At 42.6% G+C, this 20,129-nt stretch overlaps 1 protein-coding gene across 3 annotated transcripts in view; it reads left to right on the top strand.

The window, feature by feature from the left end:
- Positions 1-20,129, top strand: part of MYLK3 (myosin light chain kinase 3) — a 557,372-nt gene that overhangs the window by 524,531 nt on the left and 12,712 nt on the right. For all 3 annotated transcript variants that reach the window (XM_078668257.1, XM_078668255.1, XM_078668254.1), the window contains exon 12: positions 9,502-9,634. In XM_078668257.1, the coding sequence (XP_078524383.1) occupies positions 9,502-9,634 (133 nt within the window). The remainder of the gene's footprint in view (positions 1-9,501; positions 9,635-20,129) is intronic.

The raw sequence follows: 20,129 nt of genomic DNA, 5'->3' as shown, positions 1-20,129 counted from the left end.
AGAACGGGTAGCGCCAGTGTCCAACAGAAAGGTGACATCATTTCCGTCTACCTTTCCTTCAATGTATGGTCCAGACTGGTCTACCGGCAAGGAAGCGCCAAGTACGCACTCCTCGTCCTCCCCTCTCAGGCCCCGTCAGTCCTGATCATTACAAAGGAAGGTATCATTTAGCAGATACTGCGAAGTTGCTGTATTTCTGTTCTCCCCGCTTTCCCAAACCTCTATCTCTTCATCTTCTGCCTGTCTTCCCCTGTATACCTGCTTGGGTGCTCGAGGCACCTGGACTGTTTTTACCTGGGGTTGAGTCTTTCTTGGTCTTTCTTTCTGCGTCTGTGGAGTTAAATCAGGAGTTTTTTCATTAATATCTACTAATTGGGGACACTCGTTTCGCCAGTGTCCAATTTCGCCGCACTGATGGCAGGGAAATTTCTTCATAGCCTCTTCCCTGCTAAATTTGGGCCGGGGCTTTCCTCCACCCCCTCCCCCAGGACTTTTGTTCTCAGCATTCTTAACCATGTTACTCAATTGTTTTTCCTGCTGTTCTGCGAGCTTCACCTGAGCCCACATCACCTTTTCCTTAAGGGCCTTTTTCTTTTCTGCCATCTCGTCCTCGCAGTACTTAGCGTACCGCAGGACCTCATCCATTTTCTTAGTATGCCAACAGATTTTATTATCTTTTATCCACTGACAAATTTCAGGTCTTAAACCATTTACAAACCTGTAAATAAAGTGCGTCATGTCCTTCAAATCGATGTTATCAATACCACTGTATGTTTTAAATACCTGCAATAACCTCTCATAGAAGGAGTGCACTGTCTCGTCCCTTTCCTGTGTTGTTCTATCTATTTTTGTCCAATCAGTTTCTTTTGCGGGCACCTTTTCTTTCAAATGCTGAATTACCTGCTCATATTTTCGCATGACATCCTTTGATGGCTCCCCAGTTTCCTTGTTTCTGGGGTACTCCTCACTGGGCCAGTCTATGGCTATTTTACACTGGGTCCATAAATCTACTGGAACCACAATGTCGAAAAACCCATCCAGGTCTTTCCACAGACATTTCTGTACCTTCACGAACCTCTCCACCTGCCTGTACCAGTCAACTGGTTTCTCTCGTAATTTTGGAAAATCGTTCGTGAAGGACACAATATCCTGCCTAGACCAGGGGACATGCACATATTTCCCTCCTGGAACTTCGCGCATGGGGCATAACTGCTCAGGTTTTTCTACCTCCCTTAAAGCAAACTCAGGAGTCACTTGTCGGGAGCGAACCTCTTCCCTCTTCTTCGCCCACCTGCTTCTCCATCTTTCCACATCTCCCCATTTCTGCAGTACCCCCATTAATTCTTTAATCTGCAACTTCTTCCCTGCCACATTCAGGTGTTCGATATCTTTGTCTGAGAAGTCTGCTCTGTACGGTTTCTGTAAGGGCTTGGATTTTGAGATATCTACCCCCATACTAACTGCTGTTTCGGTCAGTTTTTCGTGGAGCACTCTGGTGTTCCTTGTAAAGCTTTTACATATGAACGACAATTCTTCTTCAGAGTAGGTATTCAATCGATCCAACCCCACATTTCCTGCCATTAATTCTTCTATTTCGACCCTCAGCTTGTAGAGGTCTAAAGGTTTTGTTTGCGGAGTCTGCTTCTCTAATTCACGACTCCAACTCTCAATTTCATCCGGAGTTACCAGAGAGACATTCCTAGTACCTGTTGCTGTCTCTAATTTAATTTCTTTTGTATTAAAAGGGTTATGCCTCTGCTGTATTCCCTTTCCAGTCGGTTTGTTTGGCAATTCCAAGAACGCAACTTCAGACTCGCACTCACTGGACTGATCATCTATGATGATCGGTTCCTGTCTCGGGGTTGCCATGACTGGGGTCATAACTGGAGTAATCGGATTTCCCTGACCATTTCCGTATAACGGGACCACCGGTCCAATAGTTACTGGAATAGTCAATGCCTCAGGACTGGTATTTAACTGGGAAATTTTCTGAATTATTTCTGTCCTTTGTCTAGCTAGAACCTCTTGTTCCTTTTCCACTAGTACCCTTCTTAAAGTTGTGTCATGCAATATCTGTGGGGTCAACGGAGGAGTAAAACTCGGGGCAGTAGGGTGCGTTTCACTTGGTCCTCCCCCATAATTTGGTTTCGGGAATAAAGTTCCAGTATTAAAGGACCTGCGCTCTTCCCCATATGGAGGTTGAACAAAAGGCAGTCCTGAATTCGATGGTTTCTCTTCGCTTTCATACAAGGGTCTGGGAAAAAAGATTTTCGTACGTGAATATTTTTCTTCCTGGCTCGCGGGCACTTTGGGATATATATCCCTTGTTTCCGCCGGTTCGGGTTTTTCAGGATAGGGCAATACTTGACCACCCCCTCCCAGTCCCAGGGACCTGTCTTCTTCCTTTAGGAAGTGGCGTCGGGGAACATCTCCTACACTGGAAGGTCGGGTTCCCTCATTGTAAGGTGGCGGACTTCTGGTACAGATGTCATCTATTAGTTCATCATCTGATTCCCCCAGGGCCCCCCAATGCTTACATTTTTCAGTACTTTTCTCCCCCGCTCCAATGTTATGACATGCCGGCATCATGGGAAACAGACCCTCAACAATCATGCTCTGCCTCCACTGTTTCATCCTTTTGTCCCTGGACTCCTGTTTCTGCCTGGGGTACCACTTGGTCAAACCCTTGTCCATTCGGGGTCTTTCTCTTTCAAAAGCCTCAATCTCCCATTCCTCTAATGCCTCATACTGCGTTAGTCTCGGTCTGGGATGCAATTCGTTCATCCGAGTCCTTAAATTAAATAGGATCCTACCATTGAAAGTACCATCTAACGGAAAAGCCAATACTCCGTCATCTTTTGTGTATTTCACCCAATTCTCCAACCACACACAGGTATTGTACCCTCTGTCAAACATCATGAATGAGGCAGGAGTATTAGGCGATGGGACAAGAACACCTTCCCTAGATTTAATCGGTTTGTCCGTTTTAAAATAATTTTTCACCTTACTTATAAGGGACATTTTTCTCTTTGTTCCGTACATAATATCGTATCTATTAGTCTTCCACTGATCCCTTTCAAACCCTAGGTGCCTTGGATCAGGTCGAGTTCCTGTAGTCTGCGAGTGCCACATACGACTTCTGCGCTAAACTTTGTTTACAAACTACCTCCAATCAGAACGCGCTTCAGAAATTCGTGCAACCAATGGGTGCGCGACACTAAATAAGCTCCGCCAATGGGTGCGCGGCCCCTTCGTGAGACAGTTCCCACGCTCCGGCGCTCACCCCTCCTTTATAATTCCAGCTCCGCTACCCGCCCGCTGCTTCTACCAATCCCAGCGCGGCACAGAGTGACGTCAGAGGCGCTTCGCGACTGACTCCCTCCCTTCACAAGGTAACGGAAACTTTCTTTCTTTTAAAGTGCTCAGTGCTTGGTTATTTTACAACAAATACACATTCGCCACAGTGCTCAAGTGTCTAGACAGAGAAAGAATTGTTTTACTGCAAGTAAACTACTTCCATTTACTTTTCACTCGCTGCGGGCAGATCTCTTCCGCCTACCCTTCACTCTAGCCTCGGTGAACCTGTTATTCCCCTAAACTCATCCACTTCTTTCCGGGATATATTCCGAGTTTTAAGGTTTCTCAGCGGACCCCTCTGCTTTCACGCTAGCTCCGAGGAACCTGCTACTCTTCCGATGTGACCCTTACTAGGTTATGCCACTATGGGAATTTTGCCAATGAACCCCGTTACTGTCATTTATTCACACATGTATTCAGAAAACCCTAGTTAGTGCTTCCCGGTTATCCTAACCTGCACCTAACTTTCCTCGAACCTGTGACCTCAGGACAATGGATTCTATTCACCACTTGCCCTTTCAATTCCCCGGGGAGTTCGGACAACATGAAACTAAACGATTGACAAATGCATGGATTAGTACATATAACAATATAAGAACAAGAATAATAAAAATGCAAAAATTCATGAGTTTCAGCAGCGTATTCACAAGAGAATGATCAGGTCTCTTAGAACAGCCGCTCTTCTAGCAGCATCAGTATAATAGCAGCTTCCGACTCAACTAGTCCAACTAATCCCTGCCTTACTCTCAACTAGTCCCTAACCATCCTCTAGCTACCAGAAAACTGATAGAGCGCGCGAGGCCACCCGACCAATAGTTTTCGCCGTTTCCGGCTTCAGGGCCCATATACTTTCAAATCACCATATACATCGATCGGGTGACTTCACGAGCTCTACCAAGTTGATGTGTGTGTGTTCCCTGCTAATAATTTTCAGTGCACCCGACTTACCATCCACCGATGCGGGTATCTAATGACCACAATGAATCAGGGAGCTAGCTGTAAAAGAAAGGCAGCAAAATGCAAACCCGCACAATAACATTCAAATACTGTTTAAATGACCACGGACAACTGGAAGTTTTAAAATGTTTATCTAAATTCAATAACTTCTTGCATGAGGTACAGTAAAATAAGGCAATCAATAACCAAGGTAACGTAAATTATATAGGCATAAAGAAATAATGACAGGGTAATCATTCGAATGTAATATGAAAATGCAGATGGGAAATACTATAAATCTCAGAAATGTTTAAGCATGGACAGGTTATGCATGAATAACTATGGGAGGGTCTATAAAGAGTAACACGCTTCACTTAAGGTGAATGGGCCTTTGAACAATCTAGGCAATGAAGTTCTAGACCATATCATAAAATTACAGACTGCAATGCAAAATATAATTTCTAACCAGTGAGTAGACATAGGAACAAAACCTTATGGAAAAATATGTAATTGACTTTCAATAGTTGCGGAAAAACATGGAAATATAACATATGCAATGATGAACTTTATTAAAGCAAAAGTCAGAAATTCAGAAGGTGCAAGATTTTAAAGAGTTTTCAGAGCAATATTTACCTAGAAAGGTGTGGAAACCAAACCCTGGCCACGGGTCAGTTAAGGACAGGAAACCCTCAAGGAAGGATACCCCTCAAAGGACAGCAGGTGCGGAACGGACACCCAGGACAGGACAGGATACCCTCGGAATAGGAATCAGGACAGGACCCTCCGGACAGGACAGCAAACCCTCAGGACAGGACCCTCTTCAGGACAGGACCGGAACCCACAGTTCGGAAGCAACGCCTGCGCTCCACCCGCTCTGCAGCTATCGATCAAGACCCCGATTGGGTCAGCGAACTCCCAGCTAAGTGCTTTGCCAGCACTTTAAGGTTCAGTAGAACCTTAGTCTATAGTCAAATTCGGACAGAGTGCTTCGCAGCGCTCTGTATCTTCAGTCACCTATTGAGTGCGTTGGGTCAGTGACAGGTCAGCTAAACCAGACAAGTCGGACGGTTCACTAGGTGAACCCAGGGTAGATATACAGTTTGGGGTCAGTGTACCACCCCCCAATGTTGCAAAGTGTCAGAATCCTTCAATTTGGATTGGTCCTAAGGTAGGATTTGGGTAGCACACCAATCACGACATAGAGTCTCAAGCCTTCATTTGCATAATAGGGTACCGCCTAACTAGATTGGGGTTCTCATGAGAACTGGTGCAGAAATACAATGTCAACTTTAACATTGTTGCTCTGTGAGTACATGTGATTGGTTCAGCCGAGTTTTCGGGTCGTTCTCAGGAGCATCTTGCTCATCACTGCCAACTGGCTGAGTTCCATCATTCAAGGTCTGGCTCTGGCTTGGCAGGTCGCGCAGGCGCAGAAGGACCTCCAAAATGGTTCTCGGCACAGACAAACCCCATTCCCCGCGGTACATAAAAAGTAAGCGAAAAACAAATTAATACATAATAATGTCATTATGAAAATACATCACAGGATTTGTACTCTTGACTCATCATCAAGAAATAAAACTATTGCATTAAAATGTTAGCTACATTGACACAGTCACAAGAGCAGTGGCACGAGCAGTACCACATGATAAGCACAGCTATGAATTTACGCATGCGCATAACTTTCCCTCCACTTCTGCAGACGCGTCAGGACACGTGAGTGTGGCTGACGCATGCGCAGTAACTAAATACAAGCGGCGGCCATTTTAGGTGACTTGGGTAAATTATTTTAGTAAAACACATGTGCAAGCTTCACTATCTGTGTTCAAACTTAACATAAACGTTAGTAAAACATACATTTGTTACCTTATTACACATAAACGAGGTTCTTGACTTCGGCAAGCCGCAAAATATGCGAAGCTTTGCTTCATCACTGGTACATTCCCTTTCATATTAAAGGTGTGCTGGTACTCAGTACCTGGCAGTACCACAACATTTAAACGGCAGCCCTTTTTTTAAGACCATTGCACGGTTGGAAATAATGCAGTCCTATGGGACTAGTACTCTCATTTTATACCTTGATAAAACTCAAAACAATCCTTTGCATCCTGGACAGCATGGGAAGGAGTATTACAGACAGAAAGGGGTATCAGTTTGTGTCAAGGTGTAGATAGAACAAGCAGTTCTAATTCAGTAGAGAGCTTGCAAATATGAACAAACACCATGTGACTTTGTCATTAGTCTGATAAGAACATTGAGTTTATAAATCTTTTACATTTTAAACTTAGACCCTTATTATGAGAGTGCCAGACTTGCTGCCATGATACTGGGAGTTCCGAAATCTCCAAACCTGCCGCATATCCCCACACCACATCTGCCAATTACAATTGTTACCGGAATGGGGATTAACGGCAGGGACCTGGCAACACTGGGTCCTTTTCTGTGAAGTTTTTGTGGGCTCCAGAGAGAAAACCACATACATTCAGGTGGAAAGTGTTTTAAATTCCTTACTTTGTGTTGCATCCATCTCACGGCCACTCTGCTTTCTCTATTCTTGTGGCATGTTGGTCAGGTGTATTTAGTTGGCCAAAGGATTAATATTTTCTCCAAAAACGTTACTCCAGGATATGTTGTTTGCTGAGTGCCTCTTTGGAAGAAGGGTAATTGTTTTATTTTAAAAGAACAACCCTTAGAGGAAACGTTTTAACTTTACAATGTATCCTTGAAGCTTTTAGGTAAATAGGCTGGGAGTGGTGCCCTAGGGCTGAAGAGGCTGCTCAAAGGTTTTATGATATTATGCAGCAACACATCAAGAACAGTGTCACTTGCTATTTAATTTAAAATTTAAAGCGAATTACTAGGCACAAAGACATGTCTAAAAATTTCAAAAACCTAGCTAACAGACTGGCCTATCATATCAGCCCATCCGGCAGTGCCTACAAACCACAAATTTCAATATCATGCCACAATATTTAACAGTAAATCACATTATTCATCTCCACAACTCACAATACCGTTAATAATACATAGTCTCACTCTACATAATTCCACTACAGTTAATACCATTTAATTACTATCCACATAATTCCAAAGCACACCAATCCACATATTTTCACTACACAACTCTACACCACAAAATTCCACAACAATTTCAATACAACTCATCTCTGCCTCACACTTCCACCAACACTGTTATCTTTCCCTCACACACCCACTGCCTCTCACACTCCCACTACCCAGTCTCATCTCGCAGTTCCATTGCCCCCTCTCATCTCTCCCTCACACCCCCTGTCTCCTCTCTATGCTGCCTGCTCACACATGCTACCTTCCTGTACCTCCTTGCACCTGTACACCTCTCGCCTCCCCCCTGGGTGCCTCTCTGACTCGCATCTTTCTCTCTCTCTCACACTCTCTTCCCACCTCGCTCATATTGGTTCACCTCAGGTCTTTGAGCACAGCTTCTTTCCCTTGCCCCTCAAACCCACGCTCTAGTCCGCTTCTTGGGGTGTCTTCTGCATACACAGGTGCTCCTTCTTCAAGCGTCTGTTGCCTGCTCTCCCCTTCTTTTCCCCTTTCTTACACACTCTTTCTGCTCCTCTGTCTAGAGCTTCTTCACTACTTCGTGCACAAATTACCTATCCCTCTCTATCTTCCTTTCTATCTATTCTGTGCATCTCTTCCTCTTATCTATTCACCATTCCACATAATTCCATTACACAAATACACTGCACATCACACAAATTCGACCCACACAATTTCACAACTAAAAATTCAATTTCAACCCACATAATTCCACTCCAAACCACATACATCCACTCCACTCCAAATCAAAAAGACATCTTATTTACAATGTCAATAGCTCTAACTCTCACAAATCTGAGACCTATTGCATTGAAAATGCTTGTTAAATGTTTCTAGGTAAGGGTATAATTGTGTTAACTCACATAAAGTTTGCACCAGTGCATCGAAAATGTGCTTTCACTGGCTGTATGTATGAAACGTGCCCCTTGATAGCCAATCATGAGAAAACCTTAGGTGAGAATATTGCGGGAACTGTTTATGGCAGTTCTTTAATTAGGCTTCATGCAAGAGCCTCTCTCATTAACCTCCTGCAGGGCACATCGTGGCTGTGAGTCATTTGTTTTGAAAGGTATGATTGAATACGTGATTAGTTCATATGTTTGTTTCCCTTAATTGTACCTGTAAAGTTATTTTTATCACAGAAAATTGTGACATCTTGCTGAAATATGACATTTTACAGTTTGTAGAGGGCTCTTATTCGTGACTTGCAGTTTACTGGAGATCTGGGCATCCTAGGACGACACTGGAAACCAACTACATTTATTTATTAGACAAATATGAGTGCATGTAACTAGAACTAACATACACTGAGTAGAAGAGTGGAAGAAAGAAGAGGGAACAAGGGTCGAGCTAGGGGCATTTAAAAAGAGAGAGGGATGGAACGAGAGGAGGAGAGGGGTATGGAGAAGAAGAGAGGGAGAGAAAGAAAGGTGAGAGAGGTATACCGAGAAAAATGGACAGAGAAATGGCATACAGGTGAGCAAGAGGTGTAGTGTGAAAGATGGAGATGGGAAAGAAAAAGGGAGGTGGGAAATAAAGAAGAGGGAGAGGGAAATAGAGATGAACAGAACAAAAGGGGAGAGTGTTTGAGTTGGTGGGTGGCCCAGCACCTAAACGAGTTTTCCAAGGTCATTATTAACTATGAGGAGAATGAGCCTTAAAATAATTTTTGGGAAGAATGGCAGTGGCTTAGAGTCTACTGCTTGGGAACTCCGGGATACCAATACCTGTCTTGTGTGGCTTCAGCTGGGACTACCCTTCTTGCTATCAGGGGTCATGCACACTGTACTCTTGTTTTTTGCATTTATCCTATTACTCATGCAGGATCCTCTGCTGATTCACCCCATTATGCCAGGTGTCACTCTTCTAGCATGACACCCCTTATGGCTACACCTGTGTCAAGGGACCCATTCCATAGTCTTCCTTTGCAACCATCAAAATGTTTTCTTTTGATTCAGTTCTTCTAGATGTGATGTTTACGTCTTATGAAATCGTCTCCAAGTCTTCTTCTGCGCAGCTACTACATACTGCGTATACAGGTGTGCTTAAAGATCACTCCTGGCAACCTGCTCAGCAAAGTATATTTATCTTTTTGAAGCGGTATTGACCTTACACTCTTCTTGACAGTTGCAGAATAAGTGCCGCTCAGTGTCTGAAGCATGCATGGTTGAATGACCTCCCTGCTAAGGCGAAGAAGTCCAAAGTGCGCCTGAAATCTCAAGTCCTACTGCAGAAGTACCTGGCACACCGTAAATGGAAGGTGGGTATTGTGGGATAATGTGTGAGATGTCGGCACTACAAAGTATGTTTGTACAGCTGGTGTATCATTAGAAAGTTATGGCTTTTCCGCAGAGCCTGCTCCGTCCATAGAGAAATGCTGGTCTAGAGACTCTTGAAGAGATATGTAGTAGTGTTTTGAGAGCCTTCTTGTGTCTGGTTATGTAAGATAAGTATTTTTGTGCCAAAGGTTGAAGAAATAAACCTGCATACTATGGTAAAGGCTGTAGTATTTAATCCTTACTGAAATAGCAGACAACTAGGAGGACAGCGATTGTCCTTAGAAACTTTAGGCTAAGTGTTAAAACAGTATGAAAAGGTGTTGTCAAGAATTTCTGTTTTTTATCGATGTTCAAACAGATTTAAACACATAATTTTGCCCTTCTTGACATTGCTTCGATTTTAATTGCTATATAGTTCGATGGTTACATTGTTCGCCTTTTTAGGATCTTTGAAATTATGGGAAATTATCTATTGAAGGCAGCAGTCATAACGTTAATGAGGTCCACCAATGCAGTGGTACTAGAGCCCGGACGTGAGCAACCGATTACATCCCAAATATGGTATTCATTTACTACACAACCTGGGGTCAAGGAGGATCATGTCCTTGCTTGCACCGGTGCTCGTGGCACCCTAGCTACACAAGAACTGTGCTGGAAAGTGGGGGATTAAGTGCACCCCTGTGATAAAGCAAGTGGAGCATTGTAAAATGATCCTTACTATTTATTAGAACATTGCAATGTTGAGTTCTGCATTGAAAACTATGGAGTGATCTGGACTTCTAATGGCTGGTAGAAGCCCGTAGCATCAACATTCCAATCTTTGTTCACAGCTGTTTGTGTGAACGAAGACCTCACAAAGCCAGAGGGGGTTTCAACACTTTTGAGCCCCTTGAGGTCTTTGTTTTACAAATTAGAACATTCTGACCTCTAGGGAAAGGAAATGAAGTTGATTCAACCTGAATCTAACCAGAAGAAAACGGTGGTTAGGGCTTGTAACAGTATTCAGGTATGGTTCAATTGCACAAGATGTTATTGACAATTGGTGAGCTCTTACAGTTGGTTTTACCAACTCCCTTTCTTCTCTATGCATGGCAGGCATTAACAAATAAGAATCCTTCGCCCATTTCATATCCCCTTTCACCAATTTATCAGGCGAGTTAAATATCTCTGGTCGTCCCAATTTCCCTATCAGCCTATGGACATAACTCAGCCAGGGGGTACAATTCGCTTGATCAAGAGCAAGGCAGTCTCTTAATACTTCACGGTTCAACTCTAGTTCAGGGTTTAACCAAGTAGAGCTCCTCTTCAGGAGAGGTGCAATAGCAATTAAATCCTCCAGAAAGCCGGCTCCAAACTCCTGATGGACAATGTAGCCAGACGTGGATTGTGAGACAGATAAAAGGTTTTAAAAAACGTGTTCTCGACAACTTGAATTTCCTTTGCATTCCTAATGCCCCAGATATCTGCGCCATACATCGCAAGGGAGATGCATTGTGCTCCATATATTTTTAAAAGGGCTTGCATTGGTCTGGCCCCTAGCCAACGTGCAGAGCCCAGGGCAGCTGATGTGGATCTGGCCAGAACATTCCTTTTGGCATGTATTTGCGGGGTCCATGTACCTGGATTGTCAAAAATAATTCCTAGATAAGGAAAGGTAGAGACCCTGGTAAGCACATTGCCCTCGCCGTGGAAAGTTTTAACCCTTTTCAGTTTTCGACCAGTTATCATAATATGGGATTTAGAAAAATTTACACTTAGGTCCAAGGATTTCATGAAAGCAGCGAAAGAGTTTAAAAGAAGATGTAACCCTACCGCCGTTCATGCTAGAAGGGCGTCGCCATCCGCATAGAGTAGTGCCGGGATCAGGCGTTCCCCTACATGCGGAATATCTTTGCATACTTCACCTAAGACTTGGTCCAGGTTATTAATATAAAGGGTGAAGAGTAAAGGGGCCAAGATGCACCCCTGCCTAACACCATTAGCAATACGTATTCCCCCAGTGCAGTTGCCCCTTTGATCATATCTCACAGTGGCAGTTAAATCCCTATGCAGATCGGCGAGGAAATGCACAATATTTCTGTCTACACCTAGTTTGAGGAGAATAACCCATAGTTTGGACCTATTCACTTGGTCAACTGCTGAGGAAAGGTCCATAAATGCCAGATAGAGTGTACCCTTCTTGGCAACTGTATACTTCCCAATTAAAAGGTGTAAATTGAGGCATTGATCAGTTGTGCCTCTGCCTTTCCTAAATCCATATTGCAGACCTGATAGGGTTTTAGTTTCAGATAGCCAACCCATGAGTTTACTGAGTACCACCCTACCAAGCACCTTTACGGCGGAATCAATAAGCGAAATGGGTCGATAACAACTGGGTTCCCCTCTGTTACCCTTTTTGACAATAGGCACTATTACTGACTCAGACCACGAACTAGGTAGACCTGATTTACAAGCCTTATTAAAAACATTAACCAGTATTTTGGACCATGTCTTTATGTCAGATTTAAAAAGATCAGCTGGGACACCCTCCGGTCCAGGGGCCTTATTGCTCGTCATTTGGCCTATGGCCTCTGCTACATCTGGCTCTGTGAAGGTCAGGGTATAAGCCTCAATCTCGAATGTGGTGCCAGTGCGACCTTGGGTTTCCTCATCATCATACACAGATTTAAAATGATTGTACCAGGCCTGCTCCTGAATATTACAATTAAGGGGATTATTAATGGAGTCTTGGAAAAAGGGTTTATTGACAACTTCCCAAATTTTGGCACTATTTTTGATAATGTCAATAGATAATAACTTGTTCCAGGCCTCATTTTTAATCTCCTTTTTCCGTTTTGTTAGAGCCACTTTATAGCTTTTCCTTAGTGCTGCTATGGCGGATTTATCTGTTAGATTTGCTTTCAGGGCTGCCAGCAGCTTACGATGAGCTACTGAACAGTTTCGATCAAACCATCTCTCCCCTTTAATTGGCTGCTCCTTACAGGGCCGCATAAGATCAGAGGCTATCTGGATACAAATTTTGGTATAGGCCGTAAGGTCGTCATCACCCCCTAAGCTTTCGTTTAAACAGTTATGCATCTCACATCCTACCTCAACCAATAAATTGACCTGGAAATCCTGCAGCACAACCGAGCACCATTTGATTCTACGGGCCTGGTCTGTAGGCCGTATATCTAAAAAACCAGCTGTTCCAATGGTTTTGCTGTGTTTCTTAAGTCCATCCGCCAGAGTCAAAATGACCGGATTGTGGTCACTAAACGTGGACCAGATAGCGGTGTAGCCACTAACCTTAGTAATCATGGCTGCACTAATAACAGTATAATTAATAATTGAGTGCATACCCTTACCCTTAAAAGTTGGAACAACTATGCCATCATTAAATGTATTAGGATAAGTTAGGCCATTGTCTATCACCAGTTCCTCCAAATAAACTCCCTGCGTTGAGTGTTCAAAGTGTGTCTCTGCTTGATCTGCTAGGCCAAGGCTATCCCAAACATAACAGTTTTGATTGCAACAATGTACATTAAAATCACCTAAAACAATAACCGAATAAGAAGTAATTTGTTTCACATTATATGATTCAAGAAAATGATACAAACTAACCAAGTGTTCATTTGTAAAAGCCCTATCAAAGGAATTATAAAAATTAACAATGAGGAGGGTTCGCGCATTAGTAAGGACAATCTGTACAGCCAAACAATTAGATGAGCCTGTTTCCAATTTAGTATGGGTGCCTGCGATTTTCAAAGAAATCAGGATCAATAACCCACCCTTTGCCCTCCCCATTGCAGAGGTTGTCGCTGGTAACGAATAAGTGGTATAGTCATCCAAACAAAAAGGTTTGTTAGTATCCCAGGTTTCCTGAAGCCCAGTGATATCAGACTCACTTAAAAATCCCTACACCTAACATCGTCTGACTTATTTTTCAGCCCCGCAATGTTCCAACTTAATATCTTTGCACCCTCATATGTTTCATTAGGTGATACCCCGCAGCTGTTGGTGGTGTCCAATGCTAAATTACCCTAAACTTGGTCATCCTTGCAGGATACGGTCTTTTCAGGTAAAGCTGGTGGACCCAGTCAATCTATGTCCTCCAGATTTGTAAATGACTTAAATCTGTTATAAGTAGGTACGGTATACTCATACATTCCCTGGGCTTGTCTTGAGGCCATACATTCAGCCCTTCCTATTGCCAATGGGGGTATATTTCGATAGGAGAACCTTAGAGGTAGAATGTTAATATCTTCCCCACTCAGGTGCCTTGTACCGGCCCTATCTAGAATCATTTTCACTATCTGTGGAGACCCGAAGTTCAGCACCACGCAATCACCTCTACTGGTTTTAGTAGAATTCCCTATCCAAGCAATCCTGCAAGTCATTTTAAATTCTTGGAAAGTGGGAAGTAGACATGTAGGAGTCTGTATAGTAGTACACATGTAGTACTCTTTAACATACTCTATCTGACTTTGTGAAGTTGCCCTAAAACATCTCAAATGGAAATTAAATTGGATGTTCAGGTGGTATTCATATACAAATAATATAGATAGAAAGTTCTGTGCCCACTTTGGATTATTATTAACAGGACACTTCAAGACAGATTCAAAAAATGTTGTCAGAGTGTGTAAAAGAATACTCATGTAGTACTTTTTCTAGTACTAATAAATGCTTTTGTGAATCAACCTCATTCCAATAAACCGTTGCTCACTCCTCAATAGATCATCACCTCATGACTTCAATCTCAAAAATCCAAAGATCAATGAAATATTTTGCACTGGGTTTAATTTAAAAATGTATCTTTTATTAAAATGTTATGGTTTATACCACTGGCGATTTTTAATGGCATAGAATTGCATTTGCCTGGTAAAATAACCTTAAATAGTTCTCTCTCACAGTATGTCTCAAAGACTAAGTGAGACTAAGATTGAACATCTAAGAGTCTTAATGAACATACATAAAAGTGATTTAAAATGAAAAAGCGTGCAGTTCTTGCACCTCTAAATGGAGCGAGGCAACAACTAGTTTGGTGTGGAAGGAAAGCTTCTGATTTACAATGGTACTTCCACTGATAAACCCTCATATTCTAGTGGATGTGGCATCAGTGGCGTAGCAAGGGGAGGCAGAGGCAAGCACATTCCCCCCCACTCGTACATGCGGACGCCGCAGGCGGCAAACGCAGGGACCGCCACTGTGTGACATAGTAAATGTTCAACTTCCAAAGGTTCCGACGCTTCTGAGAATTTTCAAATTACTGCAGATATTTCTACTTCTAATGCATTGGTGTTGACATTTTCTAACGTAAATCTTTGTATGTTCTATAAAAATAAAAACCTTTTTTCCTGTAAAGTGCTTTTGCAAACACTGTGATGAATTTCACTGTAGTGGGGGTTGCTTTCAGTGAATAATTTGAATCGTGCAATTGTAGTGTTGAACTTGGCCCTTTATGCACTGTTGTCCCCAAACTATTTGCCTTCACTCCTACATCCAATTAGTATATTTAATTTACTTTTAAGTCACTGCCAAAGTGGCACTATCTGTGCCCAGGGCCATTAATTTAAGTGCTACTAGTGGGCCTTTTCAGTTCTGATTGCACCACCCACTTAGGTAGCACTGCCAATATGTCTCAGGCCTGCCATTACAGCCTGTGTGTGTGCAGTTTCAAATTTCCCTCGCTGCCTGGCAAAGTAAACCTTTTGCTAGGCCCAAACGTTCCTTTTTAATACATATAGGTCACCCCTAGAGTAGGCCATGGATAGCTCAGAGGGCTGTGTGCACAGTTATTTAAAAAGTAGGACATGCACGTTTACGTTTTACATGTCCTGCTAATGAGAAACTCCTAAATTCGTGCTGTACTACTACAAGGCCTACCTCTCCAATAGGATATCATTGGAGTTACCTTATTACATTTTATAAGTGTAATTTCCAAATGGAAACAGGTAACCAGTTCATGTTTGGTCTCTGGAATTGCAATGACAAATCCTAACTTACGGTGCAGTCTGATTATAAATTACAATTTTCAAAGTTCCACTTTTAGAAAGTTTGCATTTTCTTGCCTCAGTCATTCAGAGCCTGCAGCCTGTCCCAGAGTCACATCATGGGGTAGAGTTGACAGGCTTTGTGCATTCCTCCTGAACAGCCACACACAATGGAGAACTTGGAGGTGACTGGATAAGCAATCACTGGCATGGGAGGGAGATTATGGGCCCAACCCCACTTATACTTGAAATAAGCTGTGTCCTGCCTTTGCACAAAGGGCTGCATAGCCCTTTTAGTTAGTCTGGGGCCAGTAACAGGAACACTGGACACCTGTGCACTTAAAAGGCATTCTTCTAGAAGCTTCTCTCCATTTCAAAGGCACAACTTGGTATAAATAATGGACCTCAGGCATCAACTCTTTAGTACACTTCTGGACCTTTGAATACTCTGCCATAAAGCTGGACTGCTGTGCTGCGGAAAAGACTGCCACTCTTAAGGACTGCTGCTCTGAAGTCCTGCTAACCTGCTGCCCTCTTGCCTGGTTGAGAAGGACTGGCCCTGCATCTCTGAACCCAGAACCCCAGAGTGACTCCGAGGGCTAGTTGGCTGCCTCCTGTTTAGAAGAATCAGGGATGTAACAACCTTGAACCCAGCACCTGAACTCTGCCATCTCTGAGTCTTGTCCTACCAAGTGGTGCCACCCCAGTCCTGGACCCTTGGAAGTGGGTCTGAAGGTTCTGCAGCCAAGCCCAAGCTGTGGTCCTCATTTGAGCCCCACAAAGCCTTGCCCCACAGCTGCCAGCCTCTTCAGAAACAACTTTAACTATGCTAAGCCACTCATAGCATCACAGCACACTGCCATCTCATCAGAACCATAGCAAGCCCCCATCAAGCTATGCCGCACAGCTCCCCTGAACCGATGCAACGCCTCACAAAGCCTCGCCACACACTGCCATCAGAACCAATGATGCAAAGCCTCGCAGAGCAATGCTGCGCAAACATCGCACCAGATTTTAAAGTACTTTTGTTCAGCGGATCTAACTGGGTCCGGGAGGTCAGCCTGTGCTCCATCGCAGTTGGTCTTACCTTGTGACTTTGTCCCGGTCTGTGCAGTTTGTGCTATTTTCACTGAATTCTTTAAAATTACATATATTGGGTTCTACTGATTATGTTTTTGTTATTTTGGTCTTGATTTATCTATTAAAACGTGTTCTATTTTTCTAATTTGGTGTGAGATCCCTTGTGTGTGGTGTTTTTCACTTTATTACTGTTTGAAGTGTTGCACAAATACTTCACACATTGCTCTAAGTTAAGTATGACTGCTGTGTGTCAAGCTACCAGAGTTGCTTTAAGTTAAGTCTGACTGCTATGTGCCAAGCTACCAGAGGGTTGAGAACAGTTAATTTAGGGTTGGCTTATGTCTCACCCTGCCAAGGATTGTGGTTGCTGCTTGGCTAGGGCTCTCACCCCAATCAACCAACAACCCAATTTCTTCAGTGTAGCAATTGAATAAGGAGAATATTGCCAAAAGATTGATGTCAGCCACATTACTTATTTCAATGGGAATTAATTGCCATTCCATTTCCTTTGTGTGGTAAGTCTCTAAATCCAAATGTAGTCCATAACTATCACATGGTATTAATATCTCTGGAACTAGAATGGAGGTCAAATAAAACTTGACTAAATTCAACATTGTGTGCATTTTCTTTCAATTAGTGGGATTTGCACTTCTAGCATGGAGTAGACTACTGAATAAGCAACAGAACAAAAGCTTGATTCTAAACATACTAATGATGATCCCAATTAGCCATTAATGGCATTAAGAAAATAAATCCACACATATGGTGTGTGACACAGAAAGGCTGCTGCAATAAAAGTCCAACCGTTCATTAAAATGGACCACATGTGTCCTACTAACCATTATATCACCGTAGACCTCTGGCTACAGCACCATATTAAAAGCAAAGATTTACTATATAGTAACCACAAATACTCATGTACATTATTTACATTGGACTAGGTTGACCAGTGAGCCATCCCCTTGGTACAAAATGTTTTTAGGATAATCCATAAAAATCTACTGCTACCACAAAGGGTCACATTTCTTCCTTAGAATTTATATCACAGCTATTCAAAACACAGTCTCAGCTATTAAATCCAGGCTAATTGGATTACATGTTGCACATTTTTATTGGCCAACATCTTTCTGAAATTTCTTTGCCTGATGCGCTAATATCTTTTTCTGAGCAGTTGTGCCTTACTACTTTAGTGTTACTTACTAACGATTTTAAAGAAACTAGAAATGCTTACTCTCATGCATTGTGATCAGACCCTTGATTTATAATGGGGTATTGTATGCATTCGACAAATGTTAAACTGGCTACTAGGTATTATTGGTTCTTTGAGCAACATTTTACACAGACAATTTTAAGAAGCATTCCACCCAGGCGAATGAAGATCTTCACAAAAGTGCTACAAGAGTTCCACATCCTTTCTTATAGGGGAACCCCTTTATGTAATGGGATCACCTAGAAACCGTGCCCATCCAAAAACCTTGGGACAGCTCAACATTTCCATTTATCTTGATCAAGGGTTATGTGGAATCTTTGGGAACATTGATCGATCGAGAGGAGGTTGCTGATCACTAAAACCTAGATATACCTGCTATACTCAAAGAAGTCACCCACTCGACAGTAGCAAATTGAAATCTCTCCTTGCCAAAGTAAAAGATTGTATGAGTTTCTCACTAAAATTGAATTCTTAGTAATATATGCATTAAAAAAATAATTAGTGAATTGAATACTAAAAATCCTGTGGATTATGATATATTACACTTTTTTACTTTTTCAGGGGATTTTATAGTGATTTGAATCTTGTGACCTTCCGTCAAACCTGCCTATGATCTGTGGGTCTTTTTGCGCTGTGTGTGTGTCACTGGCCACTGGCTCCTGCTTCAGTTTATGATTCATAAGCATTCTGTATCTCATTGTCAGTGTAGTTCATCACCAATGTTACTCTCTTCCAATGTACTAATGTCAGAGTCTCACAGGGCGTTGTTTTGACAGTTTTAAAAATATATATTTTTATTAAACTGCTGCATCAAACACAATCACATGCATTAACACTTACATCATAATGTGGCAGTGGTAGGAAGAGAGTACAGTTCAGCTGCAATCATCAAATAGGTATCTCAGTGGATCTCCAACCCCCTGTGTGTCGGGCCCTCCCCATCCACCCCTCCCCGTCAACCCCGTACACTTAAGATCGATATTTCATCCAAGCACCCCAGATCTTTTCCCATTTTTTGGGGCATCCTCTGCTCTGATAAACGACTTCTTCCACCCGCTGGCACCAATCTAGGTATTTTTCCAGTCTCCGATCTTTGGAGGATCTGCCGTCCCCCGCCACCCCTCACCCCCTAAGTCCTATCAATGTTGGCTCTTCCAGATTTAGTGTCTTCACAAACCAAGCATCATGATGTTATCTACTAGAATTAGTGTGTTCCTTTTCACAATGCAAGTATATTCCATGTCCATGAAAATGGAAAGCTACACATACTTCACAATATAAAGGCAACAAATTGTCACATAACGCGTAGCAAATACAGATGTTACAAATTCAAATGGTAGTCCCACCTCTTAGATTACACCCACCCACAGGGTAAGGCAGGAAATAGCAAGTACAGCATGTATAAAATCATAAAAAGCATCAACCGGAATCTTGAACTTCAATGACATGCACCGTTAAGTACCCATCAAAACATCCTGAAAGTTCCACCAGGTCCATGTAAAAGATTGTGCATCATCAAAAATAATCTTGTCAAATCAGCATGAACCACTCTAATTGCGGGTACACATGTTTTTTCCCAAAATATCAGCTTGCCATTTACAGTAAATACACTGAATGTGTTGTAAAGTTAGAGCTTTTTAATTTTATATAATCAGCTTAGGTTTCCGCATACATTGACATTTCATCAAATATCAACTTGCGTTTCATTCTATCCTTTCTACTGTCCTACCTGGACAGATATTGTCTATGTGGCCTGCGTCATATTCATATGTCCAAACACCTGCCCAGGTAAAGCAAACAAATGCCCATGTTTAGCTTTACATTTCTACGCATGACCTTAAATAAATGGATTCTACTACCATATGAGAAGGTTCAATTATTAGGTGCTCACACATCGCCTTGTATACCCCACGATAATCCAACAACCAGTTCATTGCCCCTCCCCCTTCTCTGTAACTCATAATCAAACTCCACAAATGCATTATCCACTGTAATTTCCACTACCTTGCCGGACTGCCTGTCCCACGCATACCTTTTCCCTAACAGCCCTACCAGGACAAATAGATTCACTAGCTAAATGCTGGGATATGACACCCGCCAGCCCTATCCTCGGAATTTAGCTCCCCCGTCTTTCCTGCATACTCCATCATAGCTTCCAATGACAAGGTCCTCCTCGTTCTCTCTTTCTTCAATACGTGAACCCCTCCAGATCAG

The sequence above is a fragment of the Lissotriton helveticus genome, chromosome 12 (assembly GCF_964261635.1).
Source record: "Lissotriton helveticus chromosome 12, aLisHel1.1, whole genome shotgun sequence".
Lineage (NCBI taxonomy): Eukaryota > Metazoa > Chordata > Amphibia > Caudata > Salamandridae > Lissotriton > Lissotriton helveticus.
This window is presented reverse-complemented; position numbering and strand designations above follow the sequence as displayed.